The sequence below is a fragment of the Condylura cristata genome, unplaced genomic scaffold (assembly GCF_000260355.1).
Source record: "Condylura cristata isolate star-nosed mole 26May11 unplaced genomic scaffold, ConCri1.0 scaffold00024, whole genome shotgun sequence".
NCBI lineage: Eukaryota > Metazoa > Chordata > Mammalia > Eulipotyphla > Talpidae > Condylura > Condylura cristata.
This window is the reverse complement of record NW_004567125.1, coordinates 20433856-20461748: the sequence shown is the minus strand read 5'-3', so window position 1 is coordinate 20461748 and position 27893 is coordinate 20433856. Positions and strand designations below refer to the sequence as shown.

Genomic DNA, 27893 nt, shown 5'->3' with positions numbered 1-27893 from the left:
CTGACCTCCTTACTTCACCCCTTATTTCACTGAATTCTCTCTGTCTGCCACTGAAGTTCCTATGTTCCCTGCCTGGATCATTCTTCAAGTTCAACCTACCTTTGGCTTTGAAGAGTGATATCTATTTCCTGTGACCCATAAATGATTCCCATGCTTTATTTCTACAACCCAGGAGGTACTTAACATCACTACTGTGAAATCTGCCTTTGTATATATCATCTCTTCTCAGGAACTTCCATGTTTATCTTCCTTACACATACTATTTACTTAATAAATAGTTTTTAAGTGACTGAAAGGAACAATCAATCAATGAATCAACTATGAAGTCTGGACCTACCACGAGCAAATAGAAAGCAATTTGGAAGTGATAGAATGATTTAAACAAAGAAGAAGGCATTAAAGACACTTCACATTTTGTGTGCTGATTTTTTAATGAACATCTTATAATCTTACAAAATAACTGGCTGTAGCTGTTTTACATTACAATACAGTAGATCAGCTCCTTTCACTGTGTTCCCAATCAAGCCATCCACTTGGGGTGCTAACTGACAAACTCAATGGTGATCTCACAGAGCAGAGCAAGTGCCAAGTCATGCCTGACGATGGCGGAAGGAAAGGAGGCATCAGCTATAACTCTTCACTGCCTTGGACAGGTTTGCCAGCTGCCCATCCCCCTCACTCTGTCTTTAGGTCCTGCTGGTTGAAGAGGTCACAAGATTTACCCAAGTCAACTAGCCATGGGCAACCTGGCAGCAGTTGATTTAGTTACTAGGGAAAGGGAACCAGAAAGTGATTTTGGAGCATAGAAACAGAATGAAGTGCCTCTGGGAGAGGCTTCTCGACCTTGTGTGAGCAGCAGCAGCAGTGGAGGCAGCGAGGAGTGAGAGTGGCTAGCCACTGGGCGTGTGTGACCATGGCTAAGTCCTGTAACTTTATTAGTGACTCATCTAAGTCCTGTAACTTTATTAGTGACTCAAGGGACTCGTAGCACGAGATTCAGGGACAAGGGCTGGAGGAACCTGCCATCTTGGAATGGCCAGAACTGACTACAGCTGGGCAGTGTCTAGCCCCTGAGGCTTTTCAACTATCATGGAGCCATCTTTTCTTTCCCAGGGCAGTGGTGAGTTGCAAAGTTGCCAACAGAGAAAACATATTTTAAAATGAAGTATGAAAAGCAAATATTCTCACTGTTACTCCTCCGGCTAGTCTGAGCCCATACCCATACTGGCATGAACCACGGGGTCCATGTTTTTGTGGGGACTGTGACCCCCTGATGAAGCAAAGCATGGGATAACTATTCTACTGTCTCAGTGTCGGATGGGTCAGGGCTCCCCTACTAGGAGCTGGACTAGCTTCCAGGAACTTGGATACTCTCCCCTTGACAATAAGTTTACAGCTTTTTAAAATGGACAGTCTAGACTTTTCCAGTATCCTTTCCATATTGAAGCTTATCAGAAATGCCAGAAATAAATATTATTCTCTTCTTGGGGGCACTGTGAACCCAGACAGTGAATTATATCTAAATTATTATTTCCCTTGTGGTTAGGAATACAGTGAATAAGAGTGTTTGGGATGAGCAAACTCTGTTCTTTCCTGTGCCCACCAAGTCTTGCCACCTTCATTTCATGTCCCCACAGATAAATATGTATATATTCTCCTTTTCCTTTTTAACCGTTTTCAAAATACTGTTCTTTCCTACATGAAGTCTGGTTCAAGATTGTACTAGTCCCTCTTCCATTTTCAGTATCACTGACTTAGTGTTGCTGAGAATGCTAGGACTGTGTGCCCAGATTCTAATAGCACATGATTCAGGGGGCAGGATATGCTCTCATTTTTTCCTGCTCTCAACTCCACTGGAGAAGAAGCTCTTCCTGAGATGAAAAAAATGGAGGAGCTGAACAAGAAATTAGCTCTCGACTTTTCTTGCCATGAGATCTAATCCAGAAATTAACCAAAACACATGACTGTAATAGACCCCGTGAAGAAAGCATAAGCCTTGGACAAAAATAGAAGCAGGTTAATATGATCGGTTCCTGTACAGTTTGGCTACTGAAGAGCAAGAAAGAGTAAGGACTAGAGGACCCTAAATAACTGAAATTCTTCTCTCTCCCCACAGAGTGTCACCCTCGCTCCATGTGTTTCCATAAGCTTGCTTAAATTGAAAGCTGGATCACAAATTAGATACATCACTCTTGAATAGAATTTACCTCAGATTCTCCATTGTTCAAAGCATCCCCTTTGGTTGGCTTTGGAGAGCTGGAACAAATCTGAGTGTCTTTGACTCACTTCATCATCCTGCCCTGGGCCTGCCTGGAACTTACCTGACTGCTCCCTTCTCTACCACCTTTCTTGGCTTCTCCATCTGGCTTGTTCTTCCAACTCCTTCCATCTTCCCCCTATGTCATTTCTGTGACATTTTCCCCCACAAAGTTAACAATTGGTCATGTGGCTGGGATTGATGGCCAGGGTTGGGGACTTAGAAGTGAAACCACGGGCCAAGTATGAAGAACGTGTGAGTTTCTACAATCCTGGCAATCAGAGAATGAGCCCTAGTATGAACTTGTTGACTGGCTGGCTAAAAGCCATAGCTGGAATAAGCAGATATGGAACTATAAAAAACTCTGGGTCTTACCAACTGCAACTAGGAGTTTTGAGCAGTGAAGAGAAGATAACATAGTCTTTGGGGATGAATATTTAGGAACTATAGTTTTGTTTGCCTGGATATACCATCAATGGTTATTCCCAACTTTCCATGTCTCCTGGAGTTAGCATTCCATTCTCCTCAAAAGCCAGCTCCCTGCTTATAAAAAAAGATGACTAGCTCACATGTTAGCCTCAAGATCTTTATCTAATATCTCTTCTTTTCTTCTCAACTTTCTCCTCAACCTGCCAATTCCCTAGCAACAGAAAGATGGCAGAAGAACTTTCTTTTCTGTCCCCAAATCTTCAACATTCATTCTGGACGTGAACTTCACAGCAGCATATGTGGAACAATGGATAATTTTTAGGCTTAGTAGACAGCAAAAAATATAATATATATATATATTTATATAATTATGTTTAAATACTTACAAAGAATTAATAGCCTCATTGTTATTAAGGGGGACTACACAAAAGGAAGGGAGAGAGCCAGTTGAAGATCGATAAGCCCCAAAAGATGGCAACCCATTCAAAATGCGTAGCGACAGTGTCCCTGGCAACTTGCTTCTAGTATCTTGGTATTGGTTCACAAGTTGGCAGGGTGCAGGGAAGGGAATGGATCAATAGTTGAAATGTTGAAATAGAATATAAATGGGGGAGAAGGGTCCTTGCCTATCTAATATATTTCTTCTTCCATTTTTCATCAACTCTCTTTGAAGAAACTTTACCTATGAGTGTTGGGCTATTTGACATGATAGTTGGCACCTATAAACATCCTCCTGTATTTCTCCTAAGATCTTATGTGCTCTTCTTCCTTCCTTTATTTCACAACCTTTCTTCTTCATCCACCTTTGTTCCCCTCGAGCAGACCTCTCTCTTACTGCCTCCAGGGCAGTAAGGAGGGGCTTCAGCTCAGAATTACTGATTTTCTTCAGCCTTGGGATCTCGGCAGGTGCATTCATCTAGGTCACAGTCAGCAGCAAAAGGAATGACCTGGAGAATTAAAGAAAAGCCACCATCACCCATTTGTGTGTCAAGCTTCACACTTTTTAACCAGTTTTTGCTCTTCTCATTTGGTCCCAGAGGGAGAGTGGGGTAATGTACTACTATCACAGAACTGAAATTAACACCCAGTTCTCTCACACACGATGTCGCTTGGCAAGGCCACCTTCTCTTTCTTCATGTGTCAAATGGGGAAGCCAGAAGTAACTTCTCTAGAGGATATGTGTTTAGTTTAAAAAAGAAATTAGATATTTCTAGGTATGTCAACACCTCTTACCATTACTTCTAATGTTAATGCTAATGTCTACAACTACTGGTTGTCAATGTTTTTGCTATTGTTATCTTAAAAAATTCCGCATAATGTGGGTAAGATGAACATTAGCTTTTTTTTTTTTTACTTTTAGAGAAAGTCAAGAGAGATTGGATGATTCAACTCAGCCTGTATAAGATGACCATGGAGGTATGATTTTATTGTGGAGACATACACAACTAAGAAAATACCACTTCTTGCTTATTTTATGATCCATCCAATTGGCCAAGAGTCACCATATACCTTTGGAATACTAGTTTTTTTAATACTAGTTTTTTTTGCAAACATTAAACTATTAATATCTCTTCTAATTAACTGGAGCATAGAGCAATAATGATGAAGGGGATGGTGAAAGTTTCCAGGTATGGTCCAGGCAGTGCTCCAGGTAGACTGTGGTGGCCATTGACTATATGCCTGCAATATGCTTAGGATATACTTTATAGGATTCTGAGCTTAATTATGGAGATTAATAAAAACTGGATATCACTTCATTGGCTCTCCTGCTTTCCCAAGGTGAAGGTTATCATTTTCTTTCTACACAGATACCTTCTGGACAATGATAAACTGGCATGAATCTATCAGTAGTAAAAGCCATGGCTTTTTGGAAGGTGTTAACATACAGACAATTTAGAAATTGGTTTTGAATAACCTATCCTAAAAAAAGACTACCCTCAGTCCTGTTGCTTTGGAAGCTCTGATATTTGCTCATTACATTTCCCTCTCTTTGTTGAACAGAAGCCAGCTATGATATACCATGAAGGAGCAGGTGAAAGCACCTGCCTTTATTCCCAGCCTTGCTGCCCTCTCCCCATATCACAGGGGTCCCCGCTTACCTTCTTGGAGGAGAGTGTGGATGAGCAGCAGTCTCCCCCATCATAGTGACAATAGGCCCGGTTGTTGATCGTGTCACACCAACCATCTGCTTGGAAAGGCTGTAGGGAGTTTGGGGGTCAGTGTCAAAGTTCAGTGTGCCTCTCCCGTCTGTTCCCCACACTACCTAGCCCATGGGACTCAGGAGATTTGGGAAGGCACCTGAGGGGCAGGATACAAAGGGACTTAACCTTAGGAAGTTGAGAAATCTCCAGACTGTTGGCACTAAAGAGTTATCAGAGTTAACATGCAGCCTCTGCCCTGATCCTATACAGGGACGTGGTTCATCTAAATTCCTGGACCAACATTTTTATCTTCTAATAATCAGTCTGTATAGGTTAGGAAAGTGTTTCATATATTTTAACTCTGCTGAGCACAGGCTTGAAAAGTCCCATTTAATGAGTGAGGAAACAGACACACAGAGATGACAAAGCTGGTCAGGGGCATAGAGTAGCATCTAGCAGAGTTTGAGATTAAAATTCTTGTATCCTGACTATTTGCTGCTTCTCAGGTTAAGAACCATAACCTCCACTCCCTATCCTGGGTCTTGTTCTTAGAGATCACAGTGGCCCTGAAGGGCTAAAAATACTCAGATAATGTCTTCTCAGAATGCAGGGGCTAGGTCTGTGAAGTTGCGCTGGAACAGAATTAGCGGCACATGTCTAGCTGCCTCATACACAGCAGCTGGACACAAGGCTAGACCAGAGAACACTAAACCATCTCCATCCACTCCAACTTCTGCCGCAAGTTAACAGGAACCAGAATGGGAAAGAGGCCCAGGCCAAACCAGAGTGAATGGAGCATTTCACTCCAAAAGGGGATGCATGATAAGAACTGTAACAAGTGGTTAAAAACTAGCCTGTCAGTCCAATGTGCTGTTTTCCTATAACAACTCTGGAGAAAGTGTCCCACAACATCTTCGAGGGTGCTCAGCCAGTCCACCAACTCTGTCTCATTAGCGCTCCCATCCTGAGTGGGTGCCCAACTGCAAAGTCTCAGCCACAGCCAGTGTTCAAAGTCTTTGGGTCATAGACTGTTGGTAGACGCCAGCATTCTGAGCCCATCTTTCAGGTGACTCGTTCTAACTCTCTGCCTACTATCCTCCCTAAATGTCAAATACAAGGACGGTTGCCTATTTTATTGTGCTTTGATGAGACAGATCACTAACCTAAAAAATGAACATTAAATAATTTTTAGCAATTGAGTTACATCAGAATGAGCTCATCCAAGTTATTACTTCAATGTTTTGATTTATTCTATGGGGTCCTGAGGTCACTTGAACTCTGTTCCAGATCTATACCAGTTTGCCAACCACTGGAAAGCTGCTACTTGTGGGGTGGAACTCAACAGCTGTCCCACAGCTGCCTAACAATGTCAGTTGAGAGCGGGAAGTGAAAATGAATTCTGTTTTCAACACAGGCCTCCCTGGGATAAAACACAGAGATTTTGAGATGAGTATTGGGCTTTAAAACTACAGTCAGTTACTTTAACTCTGGAGAATTTGGAATAACCATACAACCAGTATTTGAATCCATGATTCTAGCCAAATAATAGGATCCAAACTGCAACTAGTTGTACCCTGAATATCTACAGAGGCTGCTGGGTCCTCCCAGGGAAACTCAACACCTCCCTTGTGATCCCCCCAGAGTTTTTCTATTTCAAATATTTGTACTATATTTTCTTTATCTAACACAGCATCCGTTACTGTTCCTCCAACCCTAACTGACTCACTGGCAAAACTGAATCTGTTCTTTCTTTTTCATGTAATTGTCTATAAAAATCTAAAGATCACCCAAAATATTTTTCCTACATGTTAACACCATGGCCTTCAGTATGAGGCATTAAAAGGAGATCTAAAGATCTTCTGTTTTATAAAAACAACTAAAACATTTGAATGAGTTAATAAAGGGTCCTGGTGAACCTTTCCAGAGCTTTTCCCGAGATGGCTTCTCATCTCAAGAACATTAGGGAAGATATGATGAAAAGAACAGGAATGGTCTAGGTGACCTTCTCTGTTTCCCACTGGATTTTTGTTGTTATAACTTGGACATGATTTCTAGAAACTGCTTCTTTTCTGCTTTCAAACTGCCATCTGGGAAGAGAACGAATTTATAAAATGGAACAGAAATCCAGAGAAAAGGCTGGAAGGATGCAAGTATTTAATTTACTATATACCTATTAGAATTAATTGCTCCTCCCCCAACCTGCCAAAAACAACCGCTCCACCCTAAACAAACAGAGTCTCCTATGGCAACATGAGCCTGGGAAGCCTGACAGCTTGAGTCCAGGGTTACAATGGAAAAAAATAGGAAGGGAAAAATGACTAATTGATCCAATGTTTTGAAACTATCTAAAGACTGGATGTAGATGGGGAGATCTAAGTCTTGATCATTGAAAGGTGTGGGACTCAGGATGTTACTGCCCCAAGGGGACCTTTCCCAAGCGAGGGTTTGAGACTTAGTTTCCCTGCACAATGTGCCCATGGATGAATTCCTCACTACCCAGTGTCCTCATTTGTCCTGTAATAGAAGGAAATGAAGCTTTTGCATTTCCTCAGAAGGCACCTTGATATTTTTATCATTATGAAAAAAGAAAACTGTAATTCTTATTAGTGACATTTTAATAATTTACAGAATACAATGGTCATCACAGAACGTTCATCACCATGAAAATTCTTTATGTTCAATTCCAGGGAGGTAATTTGCATTGGACTATTTACCTTATTGTTAAATGAGTCTCCTCCAACATGCAACCACACACCCCCACAACCCCACATGCACTTATGAATGATTTATCTCTGAACCAAGAATCAAGCTTCTCAGAATTATACCTAAAGTGAATACCTAAACCTAAATTAGTTGCTCTTCTGACTTAGGAACTCGAACATAGCTATCTTAGTTGCTGTATGTGATAAAATACTAAGAGGAATGGCTGTGCTACTTAAAGCCCAGCTATCTAACTTAGAAAGTGTCTCAGAAGCAAATGTCTTTTCTACTTTGTGCTACAGAATCTGGCTGTTTTCTGTTTAATGCTGTTCTGGGGAGTCAGCCATAGAGATGGTGGCTCTGTCTTATACCTATCAATGTGGTCATCCATTTACCCTCAAAATTCTTTATTCCACATCTACATGTGCCAGGCATTATTTTTTTTATAAATATATTTTTTACATTATTCTTCATTTTGTGCATTTTCTCATCGTGGTTGCAATCCCTGCGAACTTACCACCACCACTTTACCCATGTACCATCACCATGTGCTCTTCCCACTCCCATTTTGATCTTGTTCCCCTCTCTTCCCCCATAGAATGTCTCTGGTTTATAGTTGTTCGTTGATGTTTTTTTTTACTTTATTACAATTACTATGTATATGTAATTTTATTTTTTTGCCTGATCCCTTACACTCTTGCTATGAGTGAAATTACATGGTGTTTTTCTCTTTCTTTCTGGCTTATTTCACTAAGCATGATCTTTTCCAGTTCCAACCATATTGCTGCAAATGGCATGAGTTTATTTTTTGATTGCTAAGTAATATTCCATTGTGCATATTAATTACCGCATCTTCTTGATCCATTCATCTATTTTTGGGCACTTGGGTTGATTCCATATCTTCCCTATTGTAAATAGGGCAGCAATAAACATAGGAGTGTTATGTCCTTTTGAATTACTGTTTTTGTGTACTTTGGGTAGATACCTAGGAGTGGAATTGCTGTATCATATGGAAGCTCTATTTTTAGCAGTTTGAGAAACCTCCACAGAGCTTTCCATAGTGGTTGTACCAGTTTGCATTCCAACCAGCAATGTAGGAGAGTTCCTTTTTCTTTCCAACATTGTTTTGTTTTGTTTTGTTTAAATATCTGCTATTCTTACTGGTGTGAGATAGTATCTCATTGTGGCTTTGATTCACATTTCCCTTATTACAAGTGATGGTGAACATTTTTTCATGTGCCTGTTGTCCATCTGCATTTCCTCTTTGGAGAAGTGTCTTTGTAGCTCTTCTGCCCATTTTTTGATGGGGTTGTTCATTTTATATTTATTGAGTTTCATCAGCTCTTTGTATTATGTGTGAAAATTTTCTCCGAATCAGTGGGATGTCTGTTTGTTTTATGTAGTGTCTCTTTTGCTGTACAGAAGTTCTTCAATTTTAGTAGTCCCAGCTGTTTATCCATTCTTTCACTATTCTTGCTTTGGGTGATGCATTGTTAAAGATGTTACTGAGGCGTATATCATGTAGTGTTTCACCAATATTTTCTTCTATATATTTTATGGTTTCAGGTCTTATGTCTAGTTAATCCATGTTGAGTTGATTTTTTCGTATGTTGTGAGGTAGTAATCTAGGCATTATTTTTAAGAGCTTCAATAGAAATTAACTTAAATAGAATTAGTGTGCAAAAGAGAGGGAGAAAAGAGAAAGGAGATAGTTTCCCAATGGAAAAAAGAAAAGGCGATTTAATGAAATACACTGCTGAGAGGAGCAGTGGGCAATGGGGGTGGGTCATCTGAGTACATGTCTTTGTTCTGGGGACAGAGTGATAAAACATAGCTCCAAACCCCCAAGAGAACTCACAATAAGTAATCACTGCTCCCTTAGTGTGATACATCCAGATGCTATAGAGAAGCTTAGTAGTGGGCAATGCAGAAGGGAGGAGAAGCTGTGAAAGCTGTCCATGGGGAATGAGGCTCTAAAATACAGAGATGTGGGCCCTCCCAGGTGGCACAACTGGTTAAAGTGCAGTTTATGAAGCTCTCTGCAGCCACTGCAGCACGAGTTCCATCCCCAGTCAGGAAGGTGACACACATGGCTCAGAAGACCTCTCCTTTCTGGTTGGCTGCTCCCCTTAGTAGTGTATTTCAGTTGGCCTATTCTGCTCCCCACTCTGTCTCTCTGTCCCTGGTGAATCCTCTCACCTCTCTCGCCTGCACCTCTGGCCTGTATGCATAAATAAATAAATTTTAAAAAATAAATAAAATACAGAAATGTGGGAGGTACCAGACTGTCTATCACAGGGTCCACCCTTGGGAAATGCAACATAAACTTTGACTGGTGGGTTGATAATTCCTGTCTTAACTGAATCAGATTAAGAGCATTTTTCGTTTACGGTTTTCAACAGAAGTCATAACCAATTGAAATTTAGGAAAGGTTAGCTCAGTCTTTAGACTTTCTGCTCTAATCTACAGGCTGGTATCTATCAACTAGATATGACTATTCCCACTTAGGGCATGGGAGCAGAATCCTGATTATCTTTTGCAGGAGTGCTCTAGATTAGGAGAAGAGGCTAACCGAGTTTTTACTGACACCACACCATTTTCTCCTTCCTACATCATTTCCCATCAAAGCCTTTTAATTAGATGAATCACAAATTCATCTCATATCCATTTCCTCATATTGACTGGGTTGCATGAAGACTCCAAAGAGCCCTTTTCCAGGCCTGTTCTGGTGCTGTACCAAATAGAGTCTTTGCAAATGATTGGAAAGGAAATGTATTCAAGCACATGCACTGGCTTCTACTTTCTGCCTCACCACTAAATGGAGAGACTGACCTTTTTCTCTTTCCCTTCCATAGATTGCCCTCTGACTATCCCTAAGCTTAACTGGCTTAACTGTGAGGCCTCTTTTAGAATATCAGGGGCAAAACTTTTGAGGCTTCTCAGGGATGTACAGAAGGCTTTTTTTTTTTAAGATTTATTTATTTATGCATACATAAACAAACTGGGGTATAGGCCAGAGATGCAGGGGTGGTGAGAGGATTCACCAAAGACAGAGTGGGAAGCAGAACAGGTAGATCGATGAAGTACACTGCTGAGGGGGAGCAGCGGGTGGTTCAGGAGAGGTCTGCCGCACCATGTGGATCACCTCTGGGGCAGGATCAAACTCATGTTGAAGTGGCTTTAGCTTCTTGGTGCTGTGCTTTAACCTGCTGCACCATCAGGGTGGGCCCACAGAAGGCTTTTTTAAAAAGGAACATAGATACATGAAATTCTAATGTTGGAAGGGACCCTGAAGACTAGTACAAAACTCATTTTACAAATGATGAAATGGAGCCTTAAGATGGTGGAATGTCTTGTTTGCAAGACTAGATAATGGGAATTCTGGGAACTGACCCCAAATCTCTTGATTCTTGACCTGATGTTCTTCCTATTGTACCAAGCTACCACGTTTGATGATTTCATTAATTTTTTAAATTTCTTAGAAATGCAGGGCAACTGAATTCCTTTGGCATCTCTATAAAAAGGTCTTAGGTTCAGGGGTTTTAATTATGAAAGGAACCCAGTGATCTAACATGGGAACAACAAAAAGGTCAAATATTTCATCTCAGAATGCCACAACTTCAATTCTGCTTTTCTCCATTGCAGGAATGTACTCCAGCTCCTTCTGATCTTGGGGTTTGGTCAGCTTATATGTCCCTAATGACTTATTTTTCCAGGAGGGAACAACTCTATCACAGATGCCTGAGACCCAGGAATGTTTATTTCTGGGCCTCAGAAATGCCAAATCAGGCTCAGAATGCCAAATCAGGTTTTGTGTTCCCTGAAGTCATCTGAAGAAGAGGAGGAATTGGAGGTTTTCTACTCTCCATCATTCACCCATGGGGTGGGAGGGTGCTATTGATGTCACATGTGTGGGTTTGTGACAGTCTTCTTGGAAAATGTAAAATGAAAACAGACAGATACCCTCAGATAGCCTGTGCAGAACAGTTTCTCAAACACACCCTCTTCTGCAAAATCTCATCTGGTTTCCTGGACCCAGACAGTTCTCCCCGCCTCTCCATTATTCTCTTACATATCTTATCTAGACATGTATTGCAGGATTTAACACTCTGAATGTCTCAAGGGTTCAGGATCCAATCTTTGTAGTCCAAGTTAATAGTTCAATGCCTGGTGCACAATAGGTTCTCAACAAATAAGAAAAGTGCTGACCAACTACATTTCCTAGTGTACTTTGTGACTAGGTCCTTCCTTTTCAGTATGTCCTTACTGTGAAACAATTTACTAGTCATGTTGCTTCCTAAAAGTCATCTAACTTTGACATATGTCCAGCGGTTATGGGTATTTAGTCTTTTCTTTTTCTTTTATCATTATAAATATAGATAATATTGGCACTGAAATTGAAAAAAAAAATGTGTATGTGTGTCCTAGAAAGGTAAAGTATAAGTATACATTTGTTGCCAGATGCAAAAAGTAGAATAGATCCGAGAGATCATTTCATTTGTAAATATCCTTATTTTAAATGTTGGATAAAACTTAACTCTATCCTTCTAGTTTCATAGTTGGGATATTAAGAAAGCAAGCCAAATCACCATGCGCCAAAAAACAAAACACACTGAAAACCAGAGCTGAAAGGAGCACAACCATGGCTGTCCTAGACTAATTTCGAAACATCTGTAATTAAGAGGTAACTAGGGGCCCTCCCAGGTGGTGCAGCAGGTTAAAGCACAGCACTAAGAAGCTGAAACCACTTCCGCATGGGTTCGATTCCCGCCTACCCTGGAGTGACCACATGGCGTGGCAGACTTCTCCTGACCCGCCCGTTGCTCCCCTCAGCAATGTACTTCGTCGATCTGCCTGTTCTGCTCCCCAATCTGTCTCTGGTGAAGCCTCTCACCGTCCCTGAGCCTCTGGCCTGTACCCCAGTTCTGTATGCACAAATAAATAAATCTTTTTTTTTTTTTAAAGAGGTAACTAAGAGTTGGGATTTAACAGCTGCCTGGGAATAGGGACCTCAGTGTTGGACCTCTGTAAGATGGGAAATTATTTTCTCTAACTTTACTGAAGCATAATGGCAAAAGTTGTATAGATTTAGGATGTTCCCTGGGATATTTGCCATATGTGTGTGTTGGGAAATGAATGTTAGACTTAAGTTAATTAACACAATTATCTCTTCTTGTGTGTATGTAAGAACACTCTCTGAGCAAGTTTCAAGTACACAAGACACTACTGTTAATTAAAGGCAGGGCATTTTTAAGTGATCTTGTTAGTATTTTCAAAAGGAGACTCTATTTGCAAGGACTTTATGGAATGACACAGTGATCTGGGGATGCCACATAGGTCATTTGGCTCCTTGAGAACCAAGAGATTCATTCCTCGTTTCCTGGCTCTGAAATGTATATCTAACCTGGACCTTGGCAAAATTACTATTCACTAAGATCCTAAGGACTTGCTGGGCTACCCAGTTCAAGGCTCAAACTATCAAGAATACCTCTTTGAAGGTCAAAGTTCTACACTACAAACAATAGGTAAGCAAGATGTAATGAGAAGAACATGATGAGATACACAGTTTTTGGGGTGGGCTGAGGGAAGCAGCCTGACAGGGATCAGAACATGGGGGCTAGTTCTGTTGTCTACCATTCACAGGTGGTACCACACTGGCCCATATGAGGTCCCAAATCTCTCCTGTGCTTTCCATCAGATCCTCAAAAAAGGAAAAACAAATATGTACCTTCAGAGGATCTGAAAGAGAGGCTTGATTTAAATCAGCTTGTTTATCTCTGATACCAAGAGCAAATCATGGTCCTAGAATAGAAATAACCAAGTAGTACCAAAAAAGAATTTATTTCTCTGAGAGAAATAAATAGTTGGGACACATTGAGATGGGAATAAAAAAGCAAACAGAATAAGATCAAATACATTCTTTCACCTGTAATTTTTCCATCTGTTTCTAGGTGCCTGGAGCTTCCTAGTTCCCCCAGGAACTAGGGGGATCAAGACTGTACACATGTATGTGATGAAGAGCCTGGGGGTGGAGTAGGTGATCTTTTGCTACGCTGCAGAACTGCTCCTGCCAAGAATCCAAATCTGAGCAGCTTCCTACGTTTATCTTCTTTTGTGAATGGGAATAAAACACAATGGGAGGTGAGATGTTTAGCACAGTTCCTGCCTCTTCTAAGAAGCCCCTGAATTTCAGCTTGAGGAAGGAGACAGCTACTGTTTTTGCTGTTGTCAGATGGTGTCCATGCTCTCTCCACTAGGACTCTCGTCAGAAAGCCATCAACACTTGAGAGTCAAAGCCACAGATACCTGAGATGCCCCATTCACTTCCACCACCAATGCACTCATCTGAGCCAGGAAATATGAGTCACGTGACAAGGGGTAGGTATCTAGAGCTTATACAAACAGCATGGGAAAGCCCTCACTGGCTCCCCTAACACCATAATGGTGACTTGGATGTCTTAGCCTCTGAAAAACTACAAACACCACAGACACCTTTTCTCTGACTTGAGCCATGAGAAAACAGGAAGGTGGGAAGACTCTGAATTACTTTTCAGTCAAAAATAACCTCTTTACAGCCCCTTTCATTCAACTACAAATAGAGACCCGGCAGCATGAACGTCCTCTCTCGCAAACACCTTGCCTGCATCCGGTGTAGCCTCTTCTTACCATCCAGCATGGCCCTAGCTTCTCACCCATTTGAAGGAAGAAACAGGGAGTTGGAGGCTTGAATAGGGAAGAGTGTGGTGGAGGGCGCCTTTCTCTGAATTAGAAAAAAACATCAGCTTAAAGTTGGCATTAGGCTTCTCAAGGGATAGAGACTGGAGAAGGGTCCTGGTCACACTGTCTTAGGGGCTTTAAAACGAATGTCACAGCCCTCTTACAAGTATGTGATCTGCCCTTCTGTGGAGAAATGCCACCCTGCAGAGTGGGCCATGGCTACAGGTGGCGTGTGCCCTGGGTCTCGTGTGTCCCTGAGGCTCCACTAAGCAAGACACTGCGCTTTGGGTCCTTGTCCCCCTGCCCATTTTACCCAAACTGCACGAGACAGAGGGGCACCCTGGGCTTGACTCCCTGCCATTCCCATCACTCCTCCCTCTGAGCTCCACAATCATCTGGTCACTGTCTGGCCTCTCTGCCTCAAATCCCAAAGCTTGTCCTAAAACAAACGAACAAGAACAAAAAATGCCAAAACCTTTTGTCCTCCTCCTCAACCTTTGTCCATCAATCTCATGTCTGTCTTTCCTCTAGGACTTCCCTTTTCTATGGAGCACTTGGCCCTGCGAGTGCTGGTCCAAGTCAATCCGGTGACTCTCTGTCCAATAACCTCAAAGCCTCACTTCAGGCTAGCATAACCTCCTTCTAGAAGCACCCAGCTGGCTTCTCAAGACACTGTCTGGGGATGGGCAGTGGACCCTCTGGTGGCCTGAGGGTGGGATGCCCAGAGTGCTGCTCCCAGTCAGGCTAACACTAACACACCATCCAACCTCATTTGGAAAAAGTTTCAAATCAAACCAACAGTATAGGGCAATGCCCTTTCCACTCGGCTCCCTGATCCACAGCATTTTCTTTTGTCAGCAGTAAGGGCCGCACCAGCACTGGGCCTAACAGGGGCAGTGAGAGGATTCACCAGATCCAGAGTGGGGAGCAGAACAGGCAGGTCCATTGCTGAGAGGAGCAGTGGGCAGGTCAGGAGAGGTCTGCTGCACCACGTGGGTCACTTCCAGGGGTCGGGGATTGAACTCGCACTGAAGCATCTGCAGTGAGCTTGCAGTGCTGCATCCTAACCCATTGCATCACCAGGGAGGGCCCAGAGAAGGTACCTTTCTTCTAGTCTGTTCCCTAGTGTCCCCTGGTCTCTAGTCTCACCATCAGTTACTCAAAAGTGACACTTGAAAACAGCTTAGCAAGACCTTCCAGATTTAGTTTCTTAGAACTCTTAGAACCCAACTCAAAGATTCAGAAGAATGAAACTACAGTCGAATTGAGGCCCCTGCCAAGCAGACAGGGTCTGTGCCATGTACCTCTGAGGATTGCGTCCTCAGAGAACCCTGGGGACCTCTCACAACAGTCAGGCTGGGCCACCCCCCACCAGACTGGAACATCATATGGCACATGCTTTATTTCAGAGCCCACATAATGGTGGACAGTGAAGGACACAGAGGATGAGGAGACAGGTGGCAGAGGTGGAGACCTTGTGGCTGGAGAAAGGGATGGAAAGATACGTGGACCCTAGGAGGAGGCCCAGGGCCCATTGCTGGGGGGCTGCTCTGAGTTTGAGCTTTTTCCTGCCTTCTGGAGCCGGGCTCCTCAGCCAGCCTGCAGTTCATGGCAGACATGAGTTGGCAGGGGAAAGTTATGCTCCACCACAGCCCCGGACACGCGTGTGCACCCCCACTACTGGCGCCCCCCTCCACAGGCATGCCAGGGAGCCCAGCATTTCTTGGCTCCCCTGGACTGCCCATGGAAGAGGACTGGGAATGCAGACTGTGGGAGGAAACGACAATATTCATTGTTTGGATTAAATATTTTTCTTGGCCCTTCTGCTGTTTGCTGAGTGCTTTTTTCTTTCACTTTCCCATTTTCTCTAATTCCTTTCCTCTCTCTCTCTCTCACCCACTCCCTCCTTCACCATTCCCTCTTCAATCAAGCACAGAGAAAGAAAGACATTTTGAGGAGAAAGCAGAGGCTCTGAGGGTGAGAAATGCTGTTTAAAGAAAGCAGAGTAATTGACAAGGTCTGCAAGGCCTGCTGTCATTCTGATACCACACCAGCTCTTGAAAAGGCTTCACTTGGGGTAAATCTAAATCCGCATTTCTTTATGCTTTCATGAGTGTTTATAGGATATAGACACGATACCTGTTTTCTGCCTTCCTTATGCATGTATCTGTGTGTATGTGTAAAACACACTCTTCCACATAGTGCACTCGTGACTCACAAGTACGGATGCATGTACACACACAAGTATATATGTATACATACACATGCAGCGAAAACATGTAACTCCTCCTCGTGTGCATGTGCCTAAAAAGTGACTGACAATGTTCATGGTATGTATGTATAATATTAAAATATGTATTTTTATTTTATATACACACAAGATTTCTGATGGAAAGAGAAAACCTGTACCTGTTGTTTTCCACCTTGAACATTAATGATCCCAGTTTGGAACGAGGTCAAACTCTCCAGCCAGAGGAATCTAGTCCTTATCCTGAAGATAATAGGGAACAACTGAAGGTTTCAGGAGCAGGAGGATATTGCGAAAGGTCATACTTCCATGCATACATACACAATTTCTCTGAAAGTTCCCGGCATAAGAAGCAAACAGAAACATAAAAATACTTTCGCAAACTATAAACCAGCCCCAAAAGCAAAATACCATCTTTGTTTCATACTTGGTGGGTGCTAGTACAAGATATTCTGCTATGGGTTCTGTGCCTGGATCTCATGAAGCATTCACCATAGCTAGATGAGTTAGGTGACACTTGTCACACTCATCTACAGATGTGAAAAACAAGGCCCAAAGCTGTCACGGAACCTGTCTGAAGAAAAGCTACAGAGCAGTTGCCCAAGACTCAGACCTGGGATGTGGCCAGGCTGACATGCTCTCCTTGCCGCCAGCATCACCCCTATATAACAAGATGTCCCCTCAGGTTCACAGTGCGCACTCCTGTTCTACCCCCAGCCAAAACTACTTGGCATGGGACAACCACCTTCTCTCTGAGGAAAAGTCAGTGTCCCAGCAATCCTGAGTTCTATATCATCTAGGCTATTTAACTTCAAAACCTGGATTATGAAGTAGGTGAGGCTAGTGGCTGGAATCCAGGGACAGCTGTATGTCCAGTATCTTCTAAGTGCAAGGCACCATGAGACACTCTATGAATCCCAGTCTTTACCTTAAAGCATCTTCAGAGGCACAGGCACTGAATAAGACAGAACATGAACATCTGAGACAATAGGGAAGAAATCACAGGCTAACAGAGGTTCCCTTCCCAAAGTTATGGCCTGCTGGAAAGGGCTCTCGAAGTTCAGAGCAGAAAAGGGGCTGGCACACTTCAGAAAGGCTTTATGGAGTCTATGGGATTAGACTTAATCTTTGAAGGATGGGTAGGATTTGGGCAGCATGGAGAGGAGAAAAATCCCTGCAGGAGAGCAAATGTAAGCCAAGATTTCTAATGGAAAGAGAAAGGCTGTATCTGTGGTTTTCTGCCTTGAGTATTAATGACCCAAGTCTGGAACTAGGTCAAAATCTCCATCCAGAGGAATCTAGTCTTTATCCTGAAGATAATAGGGAACAATTGAAAGTTTCAGGAGCAGGAGGACATAACAAAAGGTTGGATGTGGGATGATATTGGGGGGTATGGGGGGAGAAGTGGAGGGCAGCAGAGCAGGCAGACACAGATTTCAAACAGCTAAAAATCAGGAGGAACAGAACTGGTTGGTCATAATGGAATAGAATAAACCAGAAGATGGATAATTATGACGGGAAATGGTCAGGACATGTTGAACAGGTACATTTAGGTGGAAGACCAATGGAAATAAAGGTCTTGTCAAATAGTCAAAATTGACATTTGGTCTATTCACAACATGCTGTGATTTTCTCAAAAAATTCTCATTGAAAAAAATAGAAAGATCCTGAGCGATGGACAGATTCATGGGAAATAAACCTGATCAACCAGGAGCCCCTGCCTACTTCACAATGAGAAGCATGACACATTTTCTTTTTCCATCTAAACACAGGTCTAGGGGGTCCCAGCACAGTTGTTTTTCCTGCTGTCCAATCTGCCAGGCTTTCCCCACAACTTAGACATGACTATTTTATCATCTCCAGTAATAGCCAGGTCCAGCTGAGTTGAGAAATGGCAGGAGGGAGGTGTCATGTTTATTTTAGAATATTTTTCTTGCCAATAGTCTTGTTTCTTTTAGCCCTGGTCTAATTTTTGAGTTCCTGTGTCTCTGAACAGCTCAATTTGTGTGGCTGATTATTGTGGTTCTCATCCTCAACCTGTCACGCCATCCTGGGGTGTCAGCCTGGCTGCTCTGTTCTACGTTAATTGGTGGGTCCATCCAGTCTCGCTTTCACCCATATGGAAACTATTCTCTGTGCAAGTGTCTTGTTTACATTCCCTTTATCTACGGGATGCTTGTCTGTGTATCTTATCCACTCACCCACTGATTGACTGCATCTGTTTCACAACACGTGACCTGGTCTCATTTCCTTGGTCTCCAATCCTTGCTGAGCAGGGTTCACTGGGATATCCTCCTCTCCCCGGGTTCGAAACTTATAAAGCCCAGGGAGGTGTCAGCACCCTCCTCTCTCAGTTGATTTTCTAAAAGTCCTGAATTTCTAGTTTATGTGTTTCTTAATCTTCCTGCCATTTTAAGAGCAAGGACTCTCGACTCAGACTACCTGGATTCATTTACTAGTCCCACGTTTGGTAACGCTGGGTCTTTGGAATATTAATCACATTCTCAGCCCCTCAGTTTCATCAGTTAAAAAAATAAGATGATGTTAATTCCTTTGTGTTCACCTGACCGTTAATAAAGGCATAATGATGTTATTAAGTGCACTATGTGACCAGGAGCCATTTCTGTTTGCTTCCTAAGTGCAAGTTCTTTTTTTGTTTTTTAAGGATTTATTTATTTATGCATACAGAACTGAGGTATGGGCCAGATGTGCAGGGGTGGTGAGCAAATTCACAGGGAGCAAGCATCTTTCACATGGAGTTTAAAGACATGGAAATATCACTGGTTCTGCTATTCAGTTACTGGACAGTTTAGAGGGGTCAAGCCCTTGGATTGGACACACAGAGAATGAAAACAGAAAAGATATGATACGGCCACTAAGCTGGGAAGTCTGTGGACTCTCAGCCCCATTGCACTGAGGTTGCAATAGTGCCAAGGCCAGAGACTATTCCCAGCAATCTGACAGCCTTACAGACATGCACCACCAAGTTTAATATTTCTCACATTATAAGGACTTCGGTTGAATCTAATCTCGTTTTTAATTAGTCCTCCTATCGCCTGGTGCGGCAGATTAATATGATTATCCATACTCCACTCATGAGGAAAATGAGACAAAGGGCCATGCCCCAAGGTCGCTTGGGGAATGAGCAATAGAGGTGAAAATTAAGCTTGTGCTTTTTAAACTTCCAAACCAACACACAAGGAAGAGGACACTGGGGAGTAGATTTCATCTCCATTTGTTCAGAATCTTTCATATCGAGATGCAGTACAGTCAATTTTCTACTTGGTTTCTCTAATTAAAAGATAAATATAAAGATAATGTACTAATTCTAGCTCTAATAACTCAATAGTCCATATTCAATGTGTAAGGAATTTGCCAAGTAATATATGCCAGGAGCTGTTAAAGAAGAGAATCAATTGAATTTCATTTAGTCCAGTGTGGATATTCACTGACTGTTTATAGGATATTCAATGTTATACTACAATGGCTAGACGTGCATGTAATGGAGAGGCTATAAACCCGGAAAAATCAAACATGGCCTGCCCCTGACATGGCTTAAAGTGGACATTCCAAATAGGCACTCCAGCACAAACACATAAGAATAGCATACATCTCCAAGAGCAGAGACAGGAACCAGGTTTTTTCTTTGTTCCCCAATATATACATTCAAAGCAATGTATGTTCATAAATTGTTAACTGAGCTTGTCTCGGAATAAACAGATATTCATTCATGTGAGAGACAAGACCATGGTCTCATCATCTACTATTCCTCTCTCTCCTGTCTAGTTATGTCCATCTTTTCTTTCTCTCATCAGAATTCAACAGCCAATGTTCACCTTTCTACTGCAGAAATAGCTTTTATAATGTCTCTTTTCTCCCTGCTCTTTGCATTTCTTCAGTTCATTAGTCACTTTAGTTCAGTCACGAAAGAAGTTTCTAACATCCATGGTCCAAATTTCTCACTAAGGCTTTCTTCCTAAAATATGGACGATATCACCTGCCCTTGTGACAGAGACAGTTTCATTTCAATTGGAGTAACATCAGTTTACAGCACTATAATTGGCTTAGAGATATGTTTTCACCACACCCATCACCAAGGCACCCACAGTCTCCCACCATAGTCTATTGAATCTCCTCCCCTCTTTGCAACCCACCCTTTCTGGTAACCTCAATTCTATAGTCAGATTTCTAGGGTTGGTTTGTTTCAGTTTTATCTGTTCTTTGCTTTGTTTCTAAAAATATGAAATGACTGACAAATCTGTTCTCTAATCCACAGGGGTGATGCTACTTTTCTCTGTGTCATTCCCACTTTAGTACATGTGCTGCCAAAGCACACATGACACACCTGTGTGCTCACCTGCTGTCTGTGTGTTCCCTTATGTGTCCCTGACTCATCTGAGTTGAGCTTGATGCCATGCGAGTAGATTCTGGCAATTTAGAAGCAAAGACGACATGTTAATTCTTATTGAAGGAACTCAAGAGTACTGGTCTCTGCTTATTATTTCTTCTCTGTCTCTTTGGAGTCAGCCATGGGGACCTTTTAAGTAAAAAATGTAAGTTGAAAAAGATGGATAGGTGCTCCAGAGACTTTCATCAGACTTAAAGTGAGTGGAAAATAAGCCTTTTATCATACTAAATTACTGTGATTTCAGGGTTAACTTGTGATCACAGTCTATTCTGATTAATTCATCTTCTATTTAAAACCCTTTCCAGAATGAATACTGACCACACGGTGAAGTCCATATTCCTTAGTTGGGCATCCAAGAGCCTGTGTGATCTAGAGCTTAGTTCTCTAATCTTGAAGCATTCACATCTTGTCATGTACTTCAGGGATAGCTCAATGAGCAGACTAGCAATATTTTCTGTGACTCACTTGTAATATTCGGGGAGTGCTTCTTTATGGCATCACTGCAGTAACACTTGAATAATACAGAGGTTAGTCTCAAAAGTGGGCACTGACATAACATTGGACGGGCAGAATAGTATGTAAGATACTGGGGGGAAATGAAACAAAATATTACCTAATTATATAACACTTGATAAGTGTTTCCTATAGTTGTGAGGGAAGTTACATTGTTTACTGTTCAAAGTTGTACATCAGAAATTTTACTTAAAAGCCTACTAACTTTGGATAAAGAGGCCTTTACGAAGAAGATAACAAGGGCGATTGTTCACTACCTTCATTAAATAAGGTCCTGCAAGAAGAGATGAACTCAGAAAAAGTCATTGCTTTGTTAGCAGACTGACTAAGAATATAGAATACTGGAAATTTCAGGATTTGTAGTGCTGAAAAAGCCATTTCTTCAAGTAGTAAAAGAAAGATAAAACTGAGTAATGCTGTATGTTAGAAATGATTTCTAAGGCTGAAGTTAAGATGATCTCAGGAAAGAACAACCCAAGGGGTGGACCACTTGTTAAGAATTTCCATTGCATTAAAATGGCATCTAGGAGATCCTTGAAACTGAACAACCAAAAAACAAAACAAACAAACAAAACCTCACACATAAAAGAGATGAAGGATGTTGTCCTAGAGAAGTCTCATAAGCTGGGAATACCTAGAATTAAATCTATAGTCATGCCTTGAAAAGACTGGTAAGGATAGTTCTTGGCATATGAATTTGACCAACATTTAATTATACAAAACCAGTAAAGTTTGTGGAAGCTGACTTGCCAAAGTACCATTAGCTTGGATTAATCGAGACCTACTGTTAGAAAAAATAAAATGCTTTTTGAGTTTCCTGTATTCCACCAGGAGAGTAAGTGTGGGCAGGGTGGTCTCCAATGCCCTCCTTTTGTGACCACTGGATGATGAGGATGAAAAGGATGAACTTTCAAGAGAACAGCACCAAGAGCCATACTGAATAATGCATTTGGGAGATATCCAGGAAGTAATCAAAGCAAATGAGAAGCATTTCCTATTCTCAGAGGAGGAATTTAACAGTTTTTCTCGGAGTACAGTGACCCAGTGACAATTATGCGTCTCTCATTATTTCTCTTGAAAGGGAATGCTCATTGTGGTTATCTTATTTGTCTATGGGATGTGTGTGGGCTAGGAGGAGAGGTTGAAATTTTAGGATATGAACTCCAAATAATGTATGGTGACCTGAAGAAAATCATGAGGTTGAGACTTTATAGATTATTTAAATCTAATGCGATGATCGGATAACATTTATAGCGTCTTGGGGGTAAGGTGGAGCGGATTTGAATGTAACATGTTTGTGACTAAAGGAGCTGACCAACAGATATTATTATATGCCCATAATGCTTTTATTTTCCCTTTCTTTGTCATGATTTTACTTTGGCAAGCTATGATTCCCCTTTCTACTAACCTTGTACCTAGCTTTGTGGTTTGCCTTGACCAACGGGACATAAGTGTGTGTTCCACTGGCCTATTTTCAAGTCAGTGTATGTGACATGACCTGAGAGCATCACTACGCCCCAGCTTTCCCTATTGTATGCTTGCTGTCCACCATGTGAACGTAACTGGGTAGCTGCTGACCCTGAAACCTGGGTCCCCCACTGACAGGCACATGGAGTATGCCTCAACCCAACCTAAGATGCACGAGTCAGATATAAATTCGTTATTAAAAGACACTGATATATTTGGCTTTTTTCTTGGGAAGCTTTAATATAGAAAACCTTGCTAACTGCATCATGCATCTCCTTTCACATCTTTACCTCTCCATGTGTTCCTATTTATCCTGTAAAACCCACACTAAGTGATCACTCCTCTGTAAGATCTTCACATGATTGAGACATTTGTTTTATACTCTGTGCTCCTGTAAAACTTTGTTTATATCTCTGTACCATTCCTCATTGGGTAATTTGATTTTGGAGCTTTATAGTACATACTGTGTTAGGAACTTCTTCAGTTTTGTAATCTTGGCACACAGTAGGCACCTATAAATACTATTTTAGGTGAAGAAAAGAATAAATAAACCTGCAGAAGTGATCACAGTTTGGCAGACACGGAGTAAGCAGGCTGTGGCACTTGTGCAAACCCTCACCATCGGGGGGAGCAGCTAGCTTATAGATTTTGAAAGCTGGGTGAATTCGTTTCTTCATGTGTTGGAATTTGGAGCCCTAGATTCTGTAGTTAAGCTTGGAGAGGTGGGAAGATGCTTCCCATGCATGAAGTATTGTACATTCCTGGGTTAGAACATGTTTTCTTTGGGGGTTGTTGTGGTTTCTCTCATTTCTCTTTTCTTTCAATTTTTTTTTCCAACTTTGGAAGTATCTAATGTTTGCAATAACAATAACAACAACAAAAAGTATGAGTCTGGCCCAGTATGAATCAGGAGTAGATTTGTCCATGCAGTGGGTGCAAGGGGTGGGGAGCTGACAGAGGGGAGAAGAAAGGCAAAGTATTTGCTAGAAGCTTAACAGAAGAAAATGCCATGCATGACACTTGGTTGGCAGAGTGCAGAGTGGGCAGCAACATCTGTTCTGGATGAGGACCCCAGTGTGTGCTGCTGCTTGTGCATGTGTGCATGTGTGTGTGGAAGGAAACACCCAGGCACTATGCTCCAGGAAGCGCTCGTGGCTGTAGTCTCACTAGTCTGAAATGTGGCTCTCGGTGGCGGCCTCTCACCGTGGGTTAGATCTGCAGCCAACTTATTCTTGCGAAGTATGTTGCAGGCTCGAGTCGGCTGTGGAAAACAAGCCCAAGAAAAGCCACAAGGGCCTCCTGACCCACTTGAATCTTTGTCCTGCCAAGTTCTCATTACTGATCTTAAATAGGAAGGAAAACAATGTATAAGGCTGAAGAGGCAATGGAGAATATACTGAGAGAGAAAAAAAGCTTGCTTAGGATTGCTGGACTAGGGGTATCAAGACGAGGAGGAGGCCATAAGTCTGTGTTCGAAATAGGTGCATGGCTTTGCTTTTGATTTTTAGTTTGTGTAAGTATTCAAAAGCTCCTTTTCTCTCCTGTTGTTCTGTTCAATGAAACAGAGGGGAAATCAGCTATAGGGTTGGTAGCACCTTTAGATAGTGGGGGTCCTTTGGAGAAAAGTTTAGAAAGATTACTCTAAGCTTTTGGGCTAGAGCTGGGGTGATCCTGGCCAGTCTCAGATATGAACTGTCAGCCTCATAGGGTTCTATGCCCTGTTTGGGTGTCTACACTTGGAAAGGTAAAACCCAAGAAACACAAAGGCAGAGAGCTTATGATTTTACTACATGGGATTCCAGTGACAGAGAAGCTTCACAGTAACCTGATGTGAGAGTCCAGACTTCCAGTCTCATGCAACAACTGGATAAGTTATGGAAAGTATCTTCAGATAAGATGGAGTGAATCTGAATTCACAGTAGACTTAAAAGGAATCAGATGGGTTGAAAGGATCTAAGCAAATACTCTGTAAGTTTTTGCTGCAGTTGTAGGTTTTTGCTGCAGTTTTATGTGTGCTGCTTAGAGACATTCAGCTGCCTTGCAAGGAGTGCCAGTGAGATGTGTTGCCTGCCATGTTTCCTGAATCTGGCCCTTCTTCAGAAGACTTCTCACGCAGGGAAGATCATAATGATGATCATGGCTTTCCCAAACGTTATCTCCTCTGAAAGCCAAAAGGATTTTATAAGCCAACCAAGGGGGATATTGTTTTCCAATTAAATGACTTTAATTGAGCTCACACAACCCAGGAGAAGAAATGCAAAATGTGGAACCAAGCTTTCTCTCCCCAGTGCGTAAATATCCTCGGGAGTTCAAACATCATCCATTTCTAAGACCCCAGGTCAGGGCTCTGCTAACTGTGCACTTAACAATTAAAAAAAAATCAGTAGAAAGGTTCTTAAAGGGGTTATAAAACTCAGGGTCTCTTGGCAATCTTTTTACTTTTTACAAGTTAGCAAAATTTTCCTTCTCCCCATAGTAATCAAACAGCTTCTTAAGATTGCTACCTGCTGCCAATCCTCTCCCCAATCTTTGGCTAATCCTCACTTCCTAAGTCATTCATTCATTTACCCCAAAATATTTATTGAGCATTTACTATGTGCCAGTGGCTTGAGCTACAACAGTGAATAAAATAAAGAGGCCTGCCCTCGGGATTTATATCCCAGCAGGGAGAAATAGACTTTCAACATAGCAAATAAGTAATTATTTAGTGAACTAGAAAAGAATTGTCCTGTTTTAAAAACAGGACAGTATAGGGGAATTGGGAATGTTGTGTGTGCGTGACAGACACTCAAGTGGTCAGGGAGGGGGCCTTTGGAGCACTGTAAAGACTTAGGCTTTTACTCTTGAGTGAAATGAGGCCTCATCAGAAGACTTTAGCAGAGAAGTGCTTGGATTTAGCAGGACCTCTTGGCTGCTGGATTGAAAATACACCATGGTAAGGCAGGGGTAGCGGGAGGCCAATCAGGAAGCTGTATCCAGGTAGCAGTAATACAAGTAGCTGATGATGAAAGTTCAAACCAGGTGGCAGCACTTGAGAGGTCATTGGATTGTTTAAAGGTAGAGCTAAGGATTAGTTGAGCAGAAGACAAAAATTAAGATTACAACCAGAGTTTTGTCCTGAGCAGGACAGGATGAAGTTGACATCAACTGAAATGGGAAAATCTGCAGAGAAATCAATAACTACTGCCTAGGCAATCCTTGAATTCTTGAATTCTACCAGATACTCAACACATGTCTTAGTTTCTATTACTTCAGTTGTTCTTTCTTGCCTGAGTAAAAGACATTATTTTAATAACTTATCCCCTCTCTGCCATTGGCATCCAGAATCTAGACCTGAGTATCACCTACAGCTAATTAACATTCAAAAGTCTCTCCATATGAAAAGTGTTTCCATGGACACTTGTTTTCCACTTTTGTTTTGCCCATCTCACTCCTCCTACTGGCCAATTTCTGGAAATAATAGTTATTATTTGCTGCATCCACTTTCTTACTTATTTCCAATCTCTTGCCAATCCATGGTTACCATAGTAGAGTGCTTAAATCATAAACCTAATTGGCTCTTGTGACAACTAGTTTTCCCATTCTGTAATATTTAATACTATTCATGATCTCTCTGCCCTTAAGTCTCTCTTCTTCCAAAGTCTTCCTAAGACCACTTTATTTCCATCTACCTTCCTAGTTATGTTTGCCTACTTCTTTGACTAGTTTCACTCCTCTGTATAACTAGGAGTTTCCTCTTCTTTATGCTTCCCAGGTCTTCCCCCCTCCCACCTTTTCCATTCACAGGCTCTGCATGTTCTCAACTTCTTGCCTTCAATTATCATCCACACTTACAATCATCATCCATACATATTATAACGAATGTTCGAGCATTTCTAAATGGAAGTCATCAACTGAGATTGTGCTCCTGAACTCCAGCCTATATCCACTTCTACTAAATGTACTCAGTCTAAAACCAAGTCCATTATCTTCTACAAGTCCGTGTCTTTTTATTTACAGAGATGAATGGTATCCACTCTCTACTTAAGATTAAAAGCTTATCTTTCCCACTAGCCAGCCTACTAGTAATCAATTTTACATTTTCAGGAAAAGTCTTGAATGATTAGCTCTCTCCATTCCTACTACAAATATAGCCTGAATACTCATCTTCTCTCTTGATATAAAGACTGTCCCCTAATCATTCTACTATCCCGTCTCCTCCTAGGAATGGACAATTCATGCATATCCTATGGCTAAGTGCTTCTTTACCTAAAATGTATACTGTAAGGAGTTCAAACACTTTGAAGTGTTTCCTGCTTAGTTCTAGACTGAATAAAAGAAGTTAGAAGAGACAAAAAAGAAACATACCAAAATAAGCAGCATCGTCTCTATAGGGTCCCACTATTTTATTCCTCACGGGCATAGACTCTGCTGAAGGAACAGCAAACAGTAGCCTGATGATCACTGAGCATCCACCAAATCCCAGTCCTGGTAGTACTGATAAAAAGTGAATTTATCTGCTTCTTGCCCCACTACAATGGTAGTAAAGGAACAAAGAGGTATAAAATCATTGAGAAGAGAACAGGAGAGACATAACAGCTGAAGAGAGTTCAACAGCATTTAGGGTAATGAAAACTGGATGGATGAGTAATAGCTAACAGCAGATTACAGAAGACAGAATCCTAAATACCTGAAAGGCCAGGAACACCAGAAAGACCCTGGAATCAAAAGTGCCAAGTACCTCTTAAGGCAACTGTACAGGGTTGTATGTGTGTGTGTGAGAGAGGGAGCTAAAGCCCACCTTCTATAACAGGAAGTAGGCAGATAATGTCTTAAAAAAGAAATCAAGGGTGCGTATGTATGTGAGTGTGTGTGTGATGTAATTTCTGGAATTAAAATTAAGCTAAAACATACACAAAAATATAGCTAAGAAACATGAGATTTAAAACCATTAGTCAGTAGTTAAAATGTGCAGCCTTTCCACTACATATACTGTTTGCTACAATTTGCAAGTAATTGCCACTAGTTTGCTAG

The 27893-nt window shown here is 41.7% G+C and overlaps 1 protein-coding gene across 1 annotated transcript in view; it reads right to left on the bottom strand.

The window, feature by feature from the left end:
- Positions 1 to 428: 428 nt before the first annotated feature.
- Positions 429 to 27893, bottom strand: part of PAPPA2 (pappalysin 2) — a 262642-nt gene continuing 235177 nt past the window's right edge. Inside the window, exons 21-22 of the mRNA XM_004688509.2 lie at positions 4786 to 4884; positions 429 to 3633 (exon numbers count right to left, since the gene is read on the bottom strand). Of these exons, the coding sequence (XP_004688566.1) occupies positions 3559 to 3633; positions 4786 to 4884 (174 nt within the window). The 3' untranslated portion in view covers positions 429 to 3558. The remainder of the gene's footprint in view (positions 3634 to 4785; positions 4885 to 27893) is intronic.